Source organism: Mobula hypostoma, chromosome 3 (genome assembly GCF_963921235.1).
Source record: "Mobula hypostoma chromosome 3, sMobHyp1.1, whole genome shotgun sequence".
NCBI lineage: Eukaryota > Metazoa > Chordata > Chondrichthyes > Myliobatiformes > Myliobatidae > Mobula > Mobula hypostoma.
Window position 1 is genome coordinate 104,881,460 of NC_086099.1, and position 17,363 is coordinate 104,898,822.

At 39.3% G+C, this 17,363-nt stretch overlaps 1 protein-coding gene across 4 annotated transcripts in view; it reads left to right on the forward strand.

Moving 5' to 3' along the window:
- The window catches only part of prdm5 (PR domain containing 5), a 331,962-nt gene that overhangs the window by 212,067 nt on the left and 102,532 nt on the right, over positions 1-17,363 (forward strand). For all 4 annotated transcript variants that reach the window (XM_063042227.1, XM_063042228.1, XM_063042229.1 and 1 more), the window contains one exon: positions 1,486-1,579. In XM_063042227.1, coding sequence (XP_062898297.1) covers positions 1,486-1,579 — 94 coding nt within the window. The remainder of the gene's footprint in view (positions 1-1,485; positions 1,580-17,363) is intronic.

Sequence of the window (17,363 nt, forward strand, 5' to 3'; positions counted from 1 at the left end):
GGCACTTCAGGACATTAACGTTATTGTTCTCAAGCCATTCCTGTGTAGTTTTGGCTTTATGCTTGGGGTTATTGTCTTGCTGAAAAGCAAATCTTCTCCCAAGTCACAGTTCTCTTGCAGACTGCATCAGGTTTTCCTCCAGCATTTCCTTCTATTTTGCTGCATTCATTTTACCCTCTACTTTCACAAGCCTTCCAGGGCCTGCTACAGTGATGCATCCCCACAGCATGATGCAGCCACCACCATGCTTCATGGTAGGGATGGTGTGTTTTTAATGATGTGTGGTGTTTGGCTTACACCAAACATAGCATATAGTCTAATGGCCAAAAAGCTCAATTTTGGTTTCATCAGACCATAGAACCTCTTCCAGCTGCTTCAGCGTCATGCAAATGCTTGTGGCGAACTCTAGTCGAGATGTCATGTAACTTTGTAATCAACAGTGGCTTTGTTTTTGCCACTCTCCTGTAAAGCTGCAACTGGTTCAGCACCCAGGCAACAGTTGTGTGCGCAGTCTCTCCCATCTCGTAACTCGTGTTGGCCTCTCTCTCTTGTCCCCTTCTTGCACGGTCACTCAGTTTTTGAGGACAGCCTGCTCCGGGCAGATTTACAGCTGTGCCATGTTCTTTCCATTTCTTGATGATTGACTTAACTGTCAAAGGGATATTCAGTGACTTGGAAATTTTCTTGTACCCCCTCCTGACTCGTGCTTTTCAATAACCTTTATGTAGAGTTGCTTGGAGTGTTCTTTTGTCTTCATGGTGTAGTTTTTGCCAGGATACTGACTCACCAGCAGTTGGACCTTCCAGATAGAGGTGTATTTTTACTACAATCAATTGAAACACCTCAACTGCACACAGTGACCTAATTATGTGACGATTTGGTGTTTCATATTACGTTTGTAAATCCACTGTGATTCAATGTTGTAAAACAATAAGACATGAAAACTTCCAAGGGGGGTGAATACTTTTTATAGGCACTGTACGTAAGCAAAATAGGAAATGCCACCAAATTTTCAATGTCTGTTAAACCTAGTAATTTTTTTGATAAAGCTTCTGAATAAAGTTACTTTCATAGAGCCTTTAGCCAAAGACCTCATCATTTTGTTACTGTCAGTGTTTATTCATATTTTCTAGTGTTTCCTGCACAGATTACAGAAAACAAAGCACAAACTTGATCACGTTATAATATAGAAAGAAACATTTTTATGACCGCATTTGTGAAATGCCGCCTAAATATTCAGAATCATGTTTATTATCACTGGCATAGACTGTGAAATTTGTTTGTTTTGTGGCAGCAGAGCAGTGCAGGCTTAAGAAATTATTACAAGTTAGAACAGTAAATAATTAAATAATGCAAAAGATGAATGCTGAGGTAGTGTTCATTGACTGTTCAGAAATATGATGGCAGAGGGAAGCATTGAATGTTACCTTCATCCTTATTGCCTTTGCCTTTGATATTAAATGAATATTACCTTCTGTCTTTCAGACACATACTGGAGAGAAAGAGAAGATTTGCCCATACTGTGGACAGAAATTTGCCAGCAATGGAACGTTGCGTGTACACATTCGAAGCCACACAGGTATAATGATGCATTTATTCAAGTGCGAAAAAGTATACTTGAGAAAGCTCAGGCCATATATATAATGGTGAATTGCTAACTTTTACCTCTGTAACTGTAAATATAGGACTTTGGTTCACCTCCACATCCAAACATGAATGTCCTGAATTTATTGACGGATTCTGCCAGCATATTGATGCACTCTGTATAGCATCCTAGAGCGAACTATGAAATTCCCCGGTGCTGGTGCCTCGGAAACTGCTCATGGACCCAGCACCATAGGGGGTGGAAGCAGAATTAGGTCATTGGGCTCATCAATTCTGCTACGCCATTTCATGGCTGTTGTATTTTCCCTCTCAATCCCATTCTTCTGCCTTCTCAGAGTAACTTGCTGTGCCCTGATTAATCAAAAACCTATCAACCTCTGCTTTTAATACACCAAATGACTTGGCTTCCGTCGTTACCCATGGCAATGAATTCCACAGCTTCGCCATCCTCTTCCTAAAGAAATTCCTCCTCACCTCCATTCTAAATGGATGTCCCTCTATTCTGAGGCTGTGCCCTCTGGTCCCAGACTTCCACACTACTGGAAACATCCTCTCCACATCTACTCTATCTACGCCTTTCAACATTCAATATAGGTTTCAATGAGATCCCCCTCATTGTTCTAAACCCTAGTGAGGACAGGGCCCAGAGCCATGAAATGCTCCTCATAAAATTACCCTTTCATTCCTGGAATTGTACTGGTGAACCCCCTCTGAACGTTCTGCAATGTCAGCATGTGCTTTCTTAGATAAGGGGCCAAAACTGCTCACAATATTTTCAATTGAGGCATCACCAGTACCTCATAAAGCCTCAGCATTACATCTTTGCTTTTATATTCTAGTCTTCTCGAAATAAATTCTAACAGCGTATTTGCCTTCCTCACCACCAACTCAACCTGCAAGTTAACCTTTTTTAAGTACTGTACCAGGACTCCCAAGTCCCTTTGCACCTCACCCATTTAGAAAATAGTCTATGATTTCATTCCTTCTAACAAAGTGCATGACCATACACTTCCTGACATTGTATTCCATCTGCCACTTTGCCCATTCTCCTAATTTGTCTAAGTCCTTATGCAGCCTCCCTGCTTCCTCAACACCATCTAACTTCATATTATCTGCAACCTTGGCTACAAAGCCGTCGATTCCGGCAAATTGCCCCATTCAGTGATGTGGGTAAGAAAGAAAGGAATACTTGAGTAAAGTTCTGAGGAAGCTTCAGAAAGCAGACAAACTTGGGGAAATAAGTGGAGTGGATGTGGAAAATGATGTTGTTAAACCTACATACAAAGACAGGAGTTGAAAGCTTGAGCATGATGGGAATAATGGCGTAGTTGTTAGCTCAACATTATTACAGCCTAGGGAGTCAGGATTCAGAGTTCAGACCTGACATCCTCCGGAAGCAATCCCTGTGGAAATTGTGGGATTTCATTGGGTCTTCTGGTTTCTTCCCACAGTTTATAGATGTATTGGGTAGGTTAGTTGGTCATTGTAAATTGTCCCGTGATAAGCTTGCGGTGAAATCGGGGTTGTTGGTGTTTGCTCAATAGTGCAGCTCTAAGGGCCAGAAGAGCCGATTCCACTCTGTATCTCTAAACAAAATAAACAAGTAATGTACTGGTTAGCATCTATTTCAATGCAAGAATTGTAGGTGAGGTGTATGAGCTTCGGGCATCGATCAGCACATTGTAGACATTCGTGAGGCATGGTTGCAGGAGGGGCAGGACTGCCAGCTTAGTGTTCCAGGGTCCCATTGTTTTAAACATGATAGAGTGGGAGGTTTAAAGAGGGAGCAGTGGCATTTCTCGTCAGAGAAAATGTCACACAGCAAAAAAGCTGTAGTGCTCTATAATTCTGTAAGTTCAACCATGCAAAATAAGCAGGGTTAGCTGTGGGGATGCAGTAGCAGGGTAGGCCTGCCCACAGACATTTTGAAAGCAACGTACTAAAGGAGGAGCAAAGACCAGCAACACCAGAGAAAGATGAGCAGGCAGGTGAGGCAAGATGCAAGTTGTGGACTTCTGAATCAGTCTGTCCTGGCAATGTTGTGGGGAGGAGTTCAAGAACAGCAGCATGGAAAAACAGGAGGAAGTGGATAGTCTCGTTAGTTGACCTGGAATGGGTGCCTGAGACTTCTTGCACAGTATTTTTAGTAATTTTAGGCATTGCACTATACTGCTGCCACAAAAAACTCAGATTTCATGACATATGAGTGATGATAAATCTGATTCTGATGTTGGCCTCTATTGTGGATTGAGAATGGAAAGGGGGCAGGGAGAGGGGGAACCGTGGTTAGGGAAAAGGGAAGGGCAAGGGGAGAGAGTGAGAAAGAACAGGGAAATTCAATAATGACCAATAAACTAATTGTTTGGAATCAATTGACCTTGCCTGGTGTCTCAGGACTGGGTGTATCTACACCGGTGGCACCAGCTGCCCTGGCACTCCTTTTCTGACATTTCCCCCACACTCCTCCAGCAGCACACACTCCCTCACCGTTTGCAATATCCTTTGTTCCTGGCAGATTTGCAAACTTGCTCTCTGCTCTGTGTAGACAAATGCAGTACTGTGCAAACGTTCCACATACACTAGCTATATATAATGTGCCTAATGCTATTGCACAGTACTGTAGGTGGTGACAAAAACAGAGGGAGAGCTCTTGGGCATGAGGGAGTACAGTGACAGGAAAATAAGGGGGAATAGCATGGATATGATGAACCAAGTAGCCTTCTGTTTTAGCACTCAGCATTTTCTCCGAGGCCAATAGTGCCAAGAAATTCGCAAATGTCAAACTGGGCTTTTCACCACACGTAACATACTTCCTCTCCTCTAGACACAAGTCAACATTTTGTAAACCTCAAATAAATTTCAGTACAAGATTGCTAAGCCTGCTTTGACTTGCTTCCAGCTTTACACCAGTTGGAAAGCTTTCAATATGTGGAATTTAAAGCACAGCACACTCTGCATTGTGGTATGGTTATGGATAGACATTGGAGAATGGGATCTGAGGCATGATGTTAAGCTGGTAGTTCTACATCATTTGGATTTTGCAGAAACGAATGTAATATCATGTTAGGAAGTTGATTTCCACTAATCTCTTGTAAAAGAAGCTATTTTTAGAAAAAGGGACCATCAATAAAAAAATGAAGGCAATCTTGCCAATATTACCCTCATCCTGAGAACAAACAAGAGGAAAACATTGCACAAAATAGGTACTGTTGGCATGGTGTTCATAACTGCATACTGGTAGCTTAATTTCTATCACAGGATACTAAATGAGCAGTCAGATCAAACCATGCATTAAGGGTTGGAACATTTGAACTCATACGATTGTGAAATTTCCACGAATAAGCAGTACCACTGTGAATAGCTCCAACTAAAAACCAGTTCAGTTGTGTCTAAACTACTGGGGGGTTAATGCAACCAGAAATCAGCATCAAATTTTCAAAATGATATGGATGTTACTGTCACTCAAGCCACAGGAGGATTCTGGGTTAAGCCAAAGACTAGATTTAAGACTACAAAATCTGAACAGTTCAACGTACAGAATCACAATATGCGTACGCAGGCTTGAACAAGTACTCAACAATCCTAGACATGAACACGTTACCAGAAGGCGCTCAGACATGATAAACAAATGCCAGTGAACTTCAGATCTTGTATCATGGCAAAGATCCTACGTTACTCAACATGAATTGTCAGGTAATCCATATACTGCAAAGTTCTCAGCAGTGGGCTGTTTAAAGCAGAGAATAGAGGAAAATATCACAAAACAACAAGCTGATATTTTCAAAGAACGCAGCTCATATTGTAATCCCTATTAACATTCAGACCGAGATACCTCCAACTCATTTATCGAAGGACAATTCTATCGAGTAACTTAAGACTTTCACTGTACTGTTTTGGACTGTGTCTGATGTCATGTCCCAGCAAAGAAAAATTAATAGACTAAACCTCCACAGAAGTAGGCTTTTTGTATCCTGGCTGTTACCTGTGCACATCTTTACATACTTCAGGATGACCCAGCCTCTTGTTGGAGGTGCATCAAAGAAATGGGCATGAACATGAAGACACTTCTTTTTTCCCCTGAGGTACTCGTGGTAGTGGGGTGATTATGAACCAGATTTGGCCACCACACATAGCCTTCCATCTTGGCCCATACTAGATCACCAGGTGTAAAGTCACAGCTGCCATACAATACAGAGCTCATTCATTTCCATGGATATTTTGTAGTTTCAAAGCAGATAAACAGGAGTAATATATATTTTATTAATTATTTATGCTTTCATTAACTAGTCATGGGAGTTTTTAACTCCAAAGTTGGACAGGAAAGGGTTGATAACATCATATGACCTTTTGGATTAGGGGAGAAAAATGAAAATGGAGAATAATTTACTGATTGGTGTGTCAGAAACAACTAAGTGATCACCAATACTCGGTATAAAAACCATCCATGTAGATTGTGTATTTGGATTAGCCCTGGAGATAGAACAAGGAATCAAATAGATTTCACTACCATCAATGAAAGCTTTAGAAATAATATCACAAATTCTGAAGCCTTCCAGGAGCAGACTGTGGTTCAGATACCCATCCAGTAATAGCTACCATCAAAACAAAATTAAAGAATCTGAAATGTGGGAAAAAAGAGAAGGAAGTATATGTTGGGAGAACTTTAAAAAGATAACATACTTAAGCAACAATTCAGAACAGCTGTAGAAGAACACCTCAACGAAAAAGCGTAACAACACCTATTTGGGAAAGATTTAAATATGCTATACAGCAATCAACAGAGGAAATAATCCCAGTACAAAAAATCCAACACACCAACAAGGGGTGGATAACCCAAGAAATTCTAGATCTGATGGAAGAAGGTTAGTGAAGAATAATGAAGTACAATACAGAGAGCTAGACAGACAGATCAGACAATTGTACAATATTGCAAAGGAAGAATGGCTGAATCAATGAAGTAGAAGGCCATATTAACAACAGTAAAGAAATGCACAAGAAAATTAAGGAAATTACTGGAATTAAGAAAACTTCCTCTACAGGATGCATAAGATCATAAGATAAAGTATGTGAGAGATGGGTTCAGTATATAGAGCAGCTTTTTTGAAGATAATAGAGGGGAACCCCCGGGTATTAAACAGACTAAATCTGGCCCACCTATTACCAAAGAAGAAATAGCTAAAGCAATGAAAAGCATGAAACATGGTAAAGCCACTGGACCTGATGAAATTTCAGTGGAAATGATACAAACCTTAGAAGGTCTAGGCATAGATATTCTTTTTGAACTGTTTAATGGCATATATGAGTCTGGTGTATTGCCTGATGACCTCTTGAAATCAGTATTTATAACTCTGCCAAAAATTCTAGAACAGTCAGTCTTATGAATCACATAAAAAAGATTTTGTTGAGAATTGTTCTGAGTCGAATTAAAAGCAAAAGCAAGTTAAGGCCAGAAACTTCTAAACTGCAATATGGGTTTATTGAGGATAGAGGAACTGGGAATGCAATTTTCATACTACGAATGCTTTCAGAAAGGGCAATTGAATATCAAAATGATGTCTTTTTATGTTTTATTGATTTCATTAATCATTCAACAAAGTGCAACATGAAAAATTATTCCAAAATCTCGCTAAACTAAACATTGACGGAAGGGACGAACAACTGCTTCAAAATTTATATTGGAACCAAATGGCAGCGGTAAAAATTGATGATAATATAAGCAGTTGGACTAAAATTCAAAGAGGAGTTAGGATGCGTTGCCTCACTGAAATTATTCAATATCTATAGTGAAATGATTCTCAGAGAAATTGAAGAAGACCTAGATGGGATAAAAATTGGAGGTGTTATCATCAGCACCCTAATAGCAAGTGCTGCAGAAGACCTACAAATCCTCCTAGACAAAGTAGTACAAACAAGTGCAGATTTTGGTCTAACCATCAACTGTAAAAAAAAACACAAATGTATGGTAATATCAAAACAGCAGGATACTCCCAACTGCCAATTGTACATCAGTAACCAAGAGATTGAACAAAAGACCAGCTTTAGTTACCTTGGTAGCTTTATGTCACAAGATGCTAGAAGTAAAGTAGAAATAAAAAGAAGAACTGCCATTGCCAAAACCAACTTCCCAAAAATGAAACCCATTTTTACCAACAGACATATTTCTATGACAACAAGGCTTAGGCTACTAAAATGTTTCATCTGATCAATCTTCTTGTATGCTTCCGAAACATGGACTATAACACCAGAACACCAGAAAGAAGCTTAGAGGCAACAGAAATGTGGTTTCTTAGAAGAATGCTGAAAATATCATATAGAGATAGGGTAACTAATGAGACAGTTCTCCAACGTGCCCATACAAAAAGGTCTTTAATGAGAACATTAAATGAGAGGAAACTTAAATTCCTGGGCCATGTCATCAGAAAGGGAGAAATTGAATGCCTTACATTACAAGGCTGTATGCCTGGGAAATGTGGAAGAGGAAGGCAAAGAAGAAAACATGTGGACACTGCGAAAGAACTAATAGATCTCAGTGTGCGAGATATCATTGATACTGCGTGAGATTGTTTGATGTGGAAAGCCATGATCTCCCAAGCGTGTAACACGTAAGGCATGTGAAGAAGAAGAGTTTTCATTAATGGTTTTAATTATTTTAATTTTTTGTGATTTACAAAATGCTTGCTTTTTCATTTTTAAATACTAAAATATGTAACTAAACAAATTTAAAGTTGTTGATGCTTCTGATGTCCAAGGATGTTCAGAAGTAGAGAATGATGCTTGTCAAAGATATCCTCAACCGATTTATGGGCAAGTCTTGTTCTGCCCTGCAGACATGACTAGAATTTAATACCAGAGAATTTAATGTCTTTGTACTCTGGATATGAACTAGTTCACACATGAGCAATGGAAATAATTCAGATGAGGGGCCTTACTCAGCAAAATCAAAGCCATCATTATTCAATTGGAACAATGTGTTGAATGAAGGCTCTTTCTTGGATTATTCTGCATGATTATTGAATGTAAAATTTACATTTGCTTATGGTATACAAATAAGAAGGGCCATGTGGGGGCAGGATCCAGCAGAGCATTTGAAAAGCCACTTTGTTAGGCCATGATATTTGGCTAACAAACAATACATAAAACTTAGCATTAAGGAGTGCAGTTAATTGCAAATTGAACAGAAAAGTGCAAAACTTTAATATAGAGTGGGGAAAAATCAAGACAGTATGATAGACTTTTCACATTACAGCTGGCGTAAGCAATCGAATGGCTTGTGTGCAGAAAAAAAACAAGGAAAACAGACCCTGTATCAGCTTTATGATCCTTTCTGACCAATTCTTTTTCTGCTGCAGTGTGTGTGGTCCTATTAGTTTATAAATATAATAATAGATATGTCCTAGTAAACTAGAATCAGATAAGGGCAGTCAGTAGATTATCCCATTTAATGTTTACATGAGAGTGTTAAATTACAGGCACATGCTTGTATGCACCAAGCATAAGGTTGATGTGAAGTTCAGCTTCTGATGCAGAATGTAAAGACTTGTAAGTACTTTTCAGAAATTAAGAGTTAAATGGTTTTTCAAGTCCAAGATCCACTTGAAACAAGCCCATGTTTAAAGAGATGAACTTAATTTGTCACATGTACATCAAAACATTGGATTTGCGGCAATGACGAACACAGTCTGAGGACTGTGCTGGCGGCAGCTCACAAGTATTTCCATGCTTCTAGTGCCAACATGGCGTGTCCACAACTCACTAATGCAGACTTTGCATCTTTGGAATCTGGGAGGAAACCAGAGTACCTCGATGAAACTTGCGCGATCACGAGGAGAACGTACAAACTTGTACTGAGAGGTGGGGCTTGAACCCCGACTGGTGAACGCCGGCACTTTAAAGTAATTGTGCTAACTGCTACACCATCGTGCTGCCTATGTTGGTCTGGTGAATATGTTTTTATAAATCCACAAGAGCTGTAGTTCAGGCTTCACAATGTGCTGCCAGTTTGCAATGGAAAATTTGGACATAATAGGAAAAGGTTAAAAAATACTAAAATAATTGATCACAACTGATCTAAGAAATGTCTAAAGTTTAAGTTTTATGATTTAGAATGAAGGTATTAAAAGTAAATAAAATATTAAGGTCAAGAAATTCAGCCAACAATAAATGTGCTATGTGGTTAGTCTGGTATAAACCAACCTACTTCCAAAAATCAATTCCAGTGAAGTTAGTGTGACTGAATTTTGGAAATAGAGTGCCACATGCTGCTACGACTCTTATCAACACCCAGGAAGGACTTTTCAGATATAAGATGTGGGCAAAATTATAATTTAACATTCTAATTAGGAATGTAAGAACAGGTGTTGTAAGTTGGTCTCAATCAAAAATTTGGAGAAAAGATCTCTATTCAGGTTGAATATGAACTGTGCTCTCAAAGAACCGTCAGGTACAGAGTTTTTTTAGAAGGGATGTGTTGAATGAAAAGTGTTCAATAGATATTTGATATTTGTTATTACTTTCGATGTGAAAGTAATGAAATGCAATTTTAGTTAATTTCTTTCAAACTGAATTTGAAGTTCCTGCCAAGTGTTAGATTGGCTTGTGAGAACAGAGGATTAAATAGTTAGTGAATATTTTCATTCAGACCAGAAGTACATATTTTTATCCAGCAATATGTTCTCGAGGTTGTTATTTCATTAATCATTTTTTTCAAAGTAACTTTCAAGTCACTTCTAAATGTTGGATCTTATTTACATCGATTAAAACTGATTGATGTTGGCTAGTGTTTATAAATTTGCTGTATTCAACATGTGTATTTAATCTAATTTACCTAAGCTATGTCATGGCCATCAGCCACCTGCAGCTGCTGAGATGAAAGCTGTTTACATGACCAATAAAGTCCTTCTAAACAGAGTGACATAAGGCACTAAAAATATTAGTGACTTCAGAAATTCCATGTCAAGTTGTGTTGCAGAAAATATGTTAACAGTCTTAAACCCCATATGGGGCCAGATGCAACAAATTTGCTTTGTTCTGTTCAGTTTTATAATTTCTTGTATTGACTGCAGATCTTAAATGGTCTTCCTGCATGGGTTAGACAAAGGATAAACATTCAACAAAGGATAGCACATATAAATAAAAACAGATATAGGAAAATTTAAGTATTCTGTGTGTTTAATGTCTTTAGATATAGAACCATGCTGACTGGATCAAACATACAGTGGATTCTGGTTAATTGGGAATCATTGGGTCTGGTACCTTTTTGCCCAATTAACTGGCTGCCCTAATTAGCCAAAAGTTTCATGGAAATAATTAAAGGTATAAAAAAGATAAACTACCCTTTAACTGAGTAACCAGTTATGTATTTAAATGAAATACAGAACAAATCAGAACACTACCAATGCCACTACAATGCTATAAAAATGTATTAGTTCCTAATAGTTATCAACAGAGGAATTCATCCAGTGTACACTGCTGTGTATGGGGTGTTCAGAAAGTAGTAGCCGCTCTGGTGAAGGGGCTTGTCATGTCCATTCTGATGCAGCTCACTTACCTTTTATCCCCACTTGATACTCACCTATTACCTGTGGCTCCAAGTAGCCACTTGGACAGCGACCATACCCCAGTAAACCCCCTCAATAGGCAGACTAAACCAGGTGAGGGTAGCCACAGACCTCATACTGATGAAATAGGCCCATTCCTAGCTAGCATGCATAGTCAGCTCCAGCGGACTGGGTGGTTGAGATCAGCAGGGAGATCCAACAACAAGGAAGGCGGTTCTGCAATGCTTTGTGGAGAGCGAAGGGCATGATAATACACAGAAGTAGTCATGGGTATCCACTGAAACCAAGGAAGACCCCAGTTTGTGATAAGTACTTGTACCACTGGACCCATACTGCTGAGGTGGTGTCCCAGTGCAAAGGCTTTCCACTTTAAAAACTCTCACACAAAGATTTCACTGTCATTGCTGGATATGAAGGGCAACCACCATGCTGCCATGTTCTTTTGATTAATTGTAAATGAACAGGATTAGAGCAGACACCGAGTGCAGATAATACAATCTTTTGACAATTGCATCCTCCAAATCTTCATTTCCATTGTGACATTCAAGATGATTGTTGATACCTTCAAATTCTTCGTAGTTCCTAACGAAGAAAATGAAATGGGGTTTCATTTTTACTCTCAGCTGTTTCTGGCATCTCCAATTCCAAATGCTTGAAACTGCAGTGAGCAAAACAATTATTTTTTGCCAGCCATCAGTTCAAAAATTACTTATTTTTGAACAGAAACATGTGCCACTGATGCAATTTAATAATGATTCCCTCGAAGTACTGTGAAGTGTCTAACGGCCACACAAGTTCATGCAACTGACACTAGTTAGAAACTGATTGGCAACAGTCTCCAGTCCCAATTAAGTGGGATAGCATCCCAAATAAATAAAAATAATCCTGACTATTTTCTGGTTAGGTTTTGTTCTTTAAGAATTATCGCCTCAAGTAGGTGGCTGCCCCAATTAACCGATTGACCAATTAACTGGAATCTACAGTATTCTATTTATTTGAATAAGGTGGGTAACAGAGATCACTGGAGTCACCCAATAAGCCTATTCCACACAACTTTAGCGTAACACAAAACAACTTTGCAGAAAACGTACAAAATTCGTCTTTTAAATCCTATTTCAGTCTTAGTAAAATGATAAAACTGCAAGTTCCTCTGTAAGATGGATATTCTGATATAGGCACATATTCCTGTGCTTTATTTTTGCTGGATCTACCTTTTCCAACTGCCTGAGAAGGACTGCAGTGGTTTAGGAAGGTTCATTACCATTCACTTTCTTGGATTAGGGTTAGGCAATGATTACTGATCTTGTCAACAATACCCACATCTTGGAAACGAATAAAAAAAAGAGTTGAACAAAGAGCTCTCAAACAAATTTATGCCAGGTGTGTTGAAAACACATTAGTGTCTATTGACACAGGTCTGAGCCGAGTGTAGAATACATTTTTGTCTTGTTCTGCTTGTGTCTATTTCACTGGTGTTGAAATTGAAAGAGTTGAGAGCTTCTGGTTCCTATGCGTGAATATCACCAATAGCCTGCCCTGTCTCAAACACATAGACAACAAATGAAGCTCACCAGTGTCTCTACGTCCTCAGGAGGCTTGTCTGATCAATGCATTATAGAAACTATCTGCTCAGGGTGCATAATGGCTTGGTATGGTAACTGCTCTGCATGTGACCACAAGATACTGCAGAGAATTGTGGACAGAACTCAGAATATCACTGAAACCAGCCTCCCCTCCATGGACTCTGTCTATACTGCTCACTGCCTGGTAAAGCAGGCAGTATAAAATAAGGTTCCACCCAACCTGGAAATTCTCTCTTCTCCTCTTCCATCATCAGAAGATAAAAAAGCCTGTAAACATTTACTAAGATGCACAAGAATAACTTCTACTCCACTGTTATAAGAATATTGACTGATTATCTAGTGAGATGAGATAGACTCTTGACCTCACAATCTACCTTATCATCTTGTACCTTGCTGTCTACCTGCACTGCACTTTCTATATTACACTTTATTCTGCATTGTTACTGGTTTACTTTGTTCTACCTCAGTGCATTATGTAATGATTTTACCTGTATATGGACTGAATGCAGGTCAAGCTTTTCACTGTTTCTTGATACATGTAACACTAATATACTAATTTCAATTTGAATTCCAATTCTAGTTTCAAGAACTGCTGTCTTAAGGACCTCAGATGTGGCATGCAACCTCTGAAATTGTGTGTGGATCTTGTGTGCGACCGTGAAAATGGCATGAATCCCTATTCTACATACATCTTCTTGAGCTGTCTGTTTCTTAGTGTAGGATCTGAACATATGGCTCTGAGTGATTGAACACCTTCATCGTTGCTCTCATGGTTGCTCAACCTCCTTCTGGTTAGATGGAAATTATTTATTATCTGAAAGAAAAATACGAAACAGTTGTGTTGAGTTGGATGTTGGAGGTGCATGTCTGCATCAGACTTTAAATTGGATGGTATTGTGGGAGGAAGGGAGAAATGGTATTTTGATTAGGAAGATTACTTATAAGCATACTATCATCTTCAAGTATCCTAACATCAGTGCAGCTATGGATTTTGAGGTGCCAACTACATTAGCTGGCATTCTGCAATTTTTCCTGTGGTGATGAGAAGCTAAGTTGTTTGTTTTTATACTGTCATTGTTGGTTGTAGATGATCTTCATAGAAGAAGAACATTTGTTCATGAAAATCAGGCTATGGGGTCCAGGTGATGTGTCGCTTCTGTTTGAAAAGCTGGGACTGTTTGGAAGTTGTCAGATGGGACGTGAAGATAAGAGTTGATGTCAGTGTGTGATGACTACTTGAATGTCAGCTAAGGTTCCTGATTTAAAGAGATTGAAGACATGTGAATGCTGGAGCAGTGTGTTAGGCTAATAAGGCAAGGTGATAGTTGGGACTGGCTTTGGGACCTGAGTCTTGCCAATTAGGTCTTCAGAACCACATTCTGTATTTTTGGTTTTACTCTCGCCCCTAATCAGCTGTAACTTTCAGTTTAAGAGTCTTATGGAATGAATTTCATCAGTAATTGCAGCCCTTTAAGAGATACCAACATAGCTTCTTTCAGCAATGACTAGCTTCAATTGGCTTAGCCACTCAAAATTTGGCCTCAGAAGTGCATGAAGAAATTGAGAAGTAGAAGCAGAAGTAGGCTACTCAGTCCCTTGAGTCTGTTCCACCGTTCAAATTCCATGGCTGAACACTTCAAACACCATTTTCCTGCTCTACTGTTGTACCACTTGATTCTTTTAATACCTGGAAAATTATCAATCTTTGTTCTGAATGCCTGAACTTTCACAGACCCCAAAGTTTCATCAACTTCTGAAGGAAGAAATTTTTCATCATCTCAATCCTAAATGACCTAACTTTTATTTTGACACTGCAAACTTGCTTCAAGGCACTTTATCCAGGGGAAGTATCCTCTCTGCTTTTTACGCTGTTGAGCTCTGTACTGATTTTGCATTTTCAATGAAGTCTTCTAAATTCTGGAGAATAGAGGCCTAACCCACTCACTCTCTCCTATGACAAAGCAGCCGTCTAAGGAAGCTGTCTGGAAAATCTTCACTGTATCCCCTATATAGTACCATATCCTTTGTTAGTTAAAGAGACCAAAATTGTACACGGTGCTCCCAGTTTGGTCTCATCAGGGCATATCTCATACACAAATGGAATGAGACTTCTTTCCTCCTGTATTCGTACTTTTTACCATAAAAGCAAGCAGAATTTACCTTTCAAATTTCTTACAGCACTTACATATTAACTTTCAGTGACATGAGTACAGGAATAATTCCACACCATTTAGATATTTATACATTTTTCTGCCAGTGGATGACATCACACTTTACCACAATGTTGTTCCCATATTTTTATATCTACTTGAAGCCTCTGCATATCCCTATCCCCCCTTTCATTTCCATTTATCATGTGTCATCAACTAATTTGGGAAGTATTGCTTTTGATACCTTCAACCAAATCATTGATATAAAATATGCGCAAATGGACTGAAGCATGATTCCAGCAGCACCCTGCTCATCACAATATACCAGTCTGAGAAGGATCCATTTATACCTGTTCATTGTTTCCTGTCCGATGAATATCACTCAGTCTGAACTAGTATGTCGTTCCCTTTTCCATGTGCTCTAATGTTGTTCACTAACCTCTTGTATGGAATCTTTATTGAAAGCTAGTCACTAAAATGTTATTATTGAGGACTTAGAAGGGACTTAGTGTGGCACAAACAGATGTGTATGTTAATTGCACATCAGAAGACACAGCCCATGTTCCTGTTCAATCCTATTTTGCCCATCTGGAGTGGGATTGTAATTTTCTTACCAGGATGAATCTACACTATCTTTAATTGCTGTTCAACTCGAATTATTTGGAGCCTTATGTTCCCGAAAAGAAATTTGAATAAATTCCAATTAGGGTACACCTGTTCTTCATGGCAATGGAGCATGAGGCTCTGGGATTGGGGGCAAGGGAGAAGATAGTAGTCAACAGACTAGCACCTCGAGTTTTTGAATTCTCATGCCATATTCCCCAAAATATTTGAGACACCACACACCATGGAGTGTTTGTTGACTCAAACTTTCCAGAATAAGTTTCTGTCAGTCAGTCTAAAACATGACTAGGTCAACACCTATATCTCAAACAAGGGAAAATCTACAGATGCTGGAAATCCAAAGCAACACACACAACACACTAGAGGAACTCAGCAGGCCAGGCAGCATGTATAGGAAAGAGTACAGGCAAAGTTTTAGGTCAAGACCCTTCATCAGGACTAGGGGAAAAAAAGATGAGGAGTCATAGTTAGAAGGTGGGAGGAGGGGAGAAAGAAACACAGGGTGATAGGTGAAACTGGGAGGGGGAGAGGGGCAGTAAAGAGCTGGGAAGTTGATTGGTGAAAGAGATACAGGGCTGGAGAAAGGGGAAATCTGATAAGATTCCATATGTGGTGTAGGATTAGAATTTGCTAAGTGTATTGAAAGAATGTTTCAATGATGTGAAACCATCCAAAGTTTGGAATAGTGGTTTATTTTTGACTTATTCACTTAATCTTTAGGAAAAGATTAAATTGTGTATTTCAGTTCGCAGAGTTTGCTAACGTCCCTGCTTTGGGGAATAGGGAAGCAGATAGATTAATTCTATTGATAAATTCATGGGGCTGAATTATGCAGCTTTTCTTCATATATTAGATGTGTGAATTTGCTGGTGGTTTAATATTTGATAGCACATGAGCCTCAGATTATCAGACATTCTAGTAAGTGAACAATGGAATATACAATGCCATTTTCAATTTGACTTAAGACAGACGAGAGGGATTAGGCCATTTGGCCGATCATTTCTGCTCTGCCATTTCATCATGGCTAATCCATTTCCCTCACAGCCCCATTTGCCTGCCTTCTCCCTGTACACCTTTCACACCCTGACTAATCAAGAACCTATCAACCTCCGCCTTAAATACATCCAATGACCTGGTCTCCACAAGTGTCTGTGGCAATAAAAATCCACATATTTACCACCCTCTGGCTAAAGAAATTCTTCCTCATTTCCATTCCCAATGGATGTCCCTCTATTCCAAGGCTGTGCCCTCTGATCCTAAACTCCCCCAGTACATCCTCTCCACATCCACACTGTCTAGGCTGTTCAACATTTGGTAGGGTTTTAATGAGATCACTAACTCATTCTTCTAAATTCTAGCGCGTTAAAGCCCAAAGCCATCAATTGCTCCTCATACAATAAGGCTTTCATTTCCGGAATCATTCTCCTGAATCTCCGCTGAACCCTCTCCAATGTCAGCAAATCCCTTCTTAAATAAGGGGCCCAAACCTGCTCACAATACTCCAAGTGAGGCCTCAGCATTACATCTTTGCTTTTATATACTAGTCCTCTCAAAATGAATGCTAACATTGCATCTGCCTTCCTCACCACCGGCTCAACCTACAAACTAACCTTTAGGGAATCATGCACGAAGTCTCCAAAGTCCCTTTGTAGCTCGATTTTTGAATTTTCTCCCCATTTAGAAGATAGTGCACACCTTTATTCCTTCCCTCAAAATACATGACTATACACTTCCTAGCTCTATATTCAATTGGCACTTCTTTGCCTATTCTCCTAATCTGTCCAAGTCATCTGTAGTTTCCCTGCCCTGCTACCTATCTCTGGATCTTCCAGAAACTTGCCCAG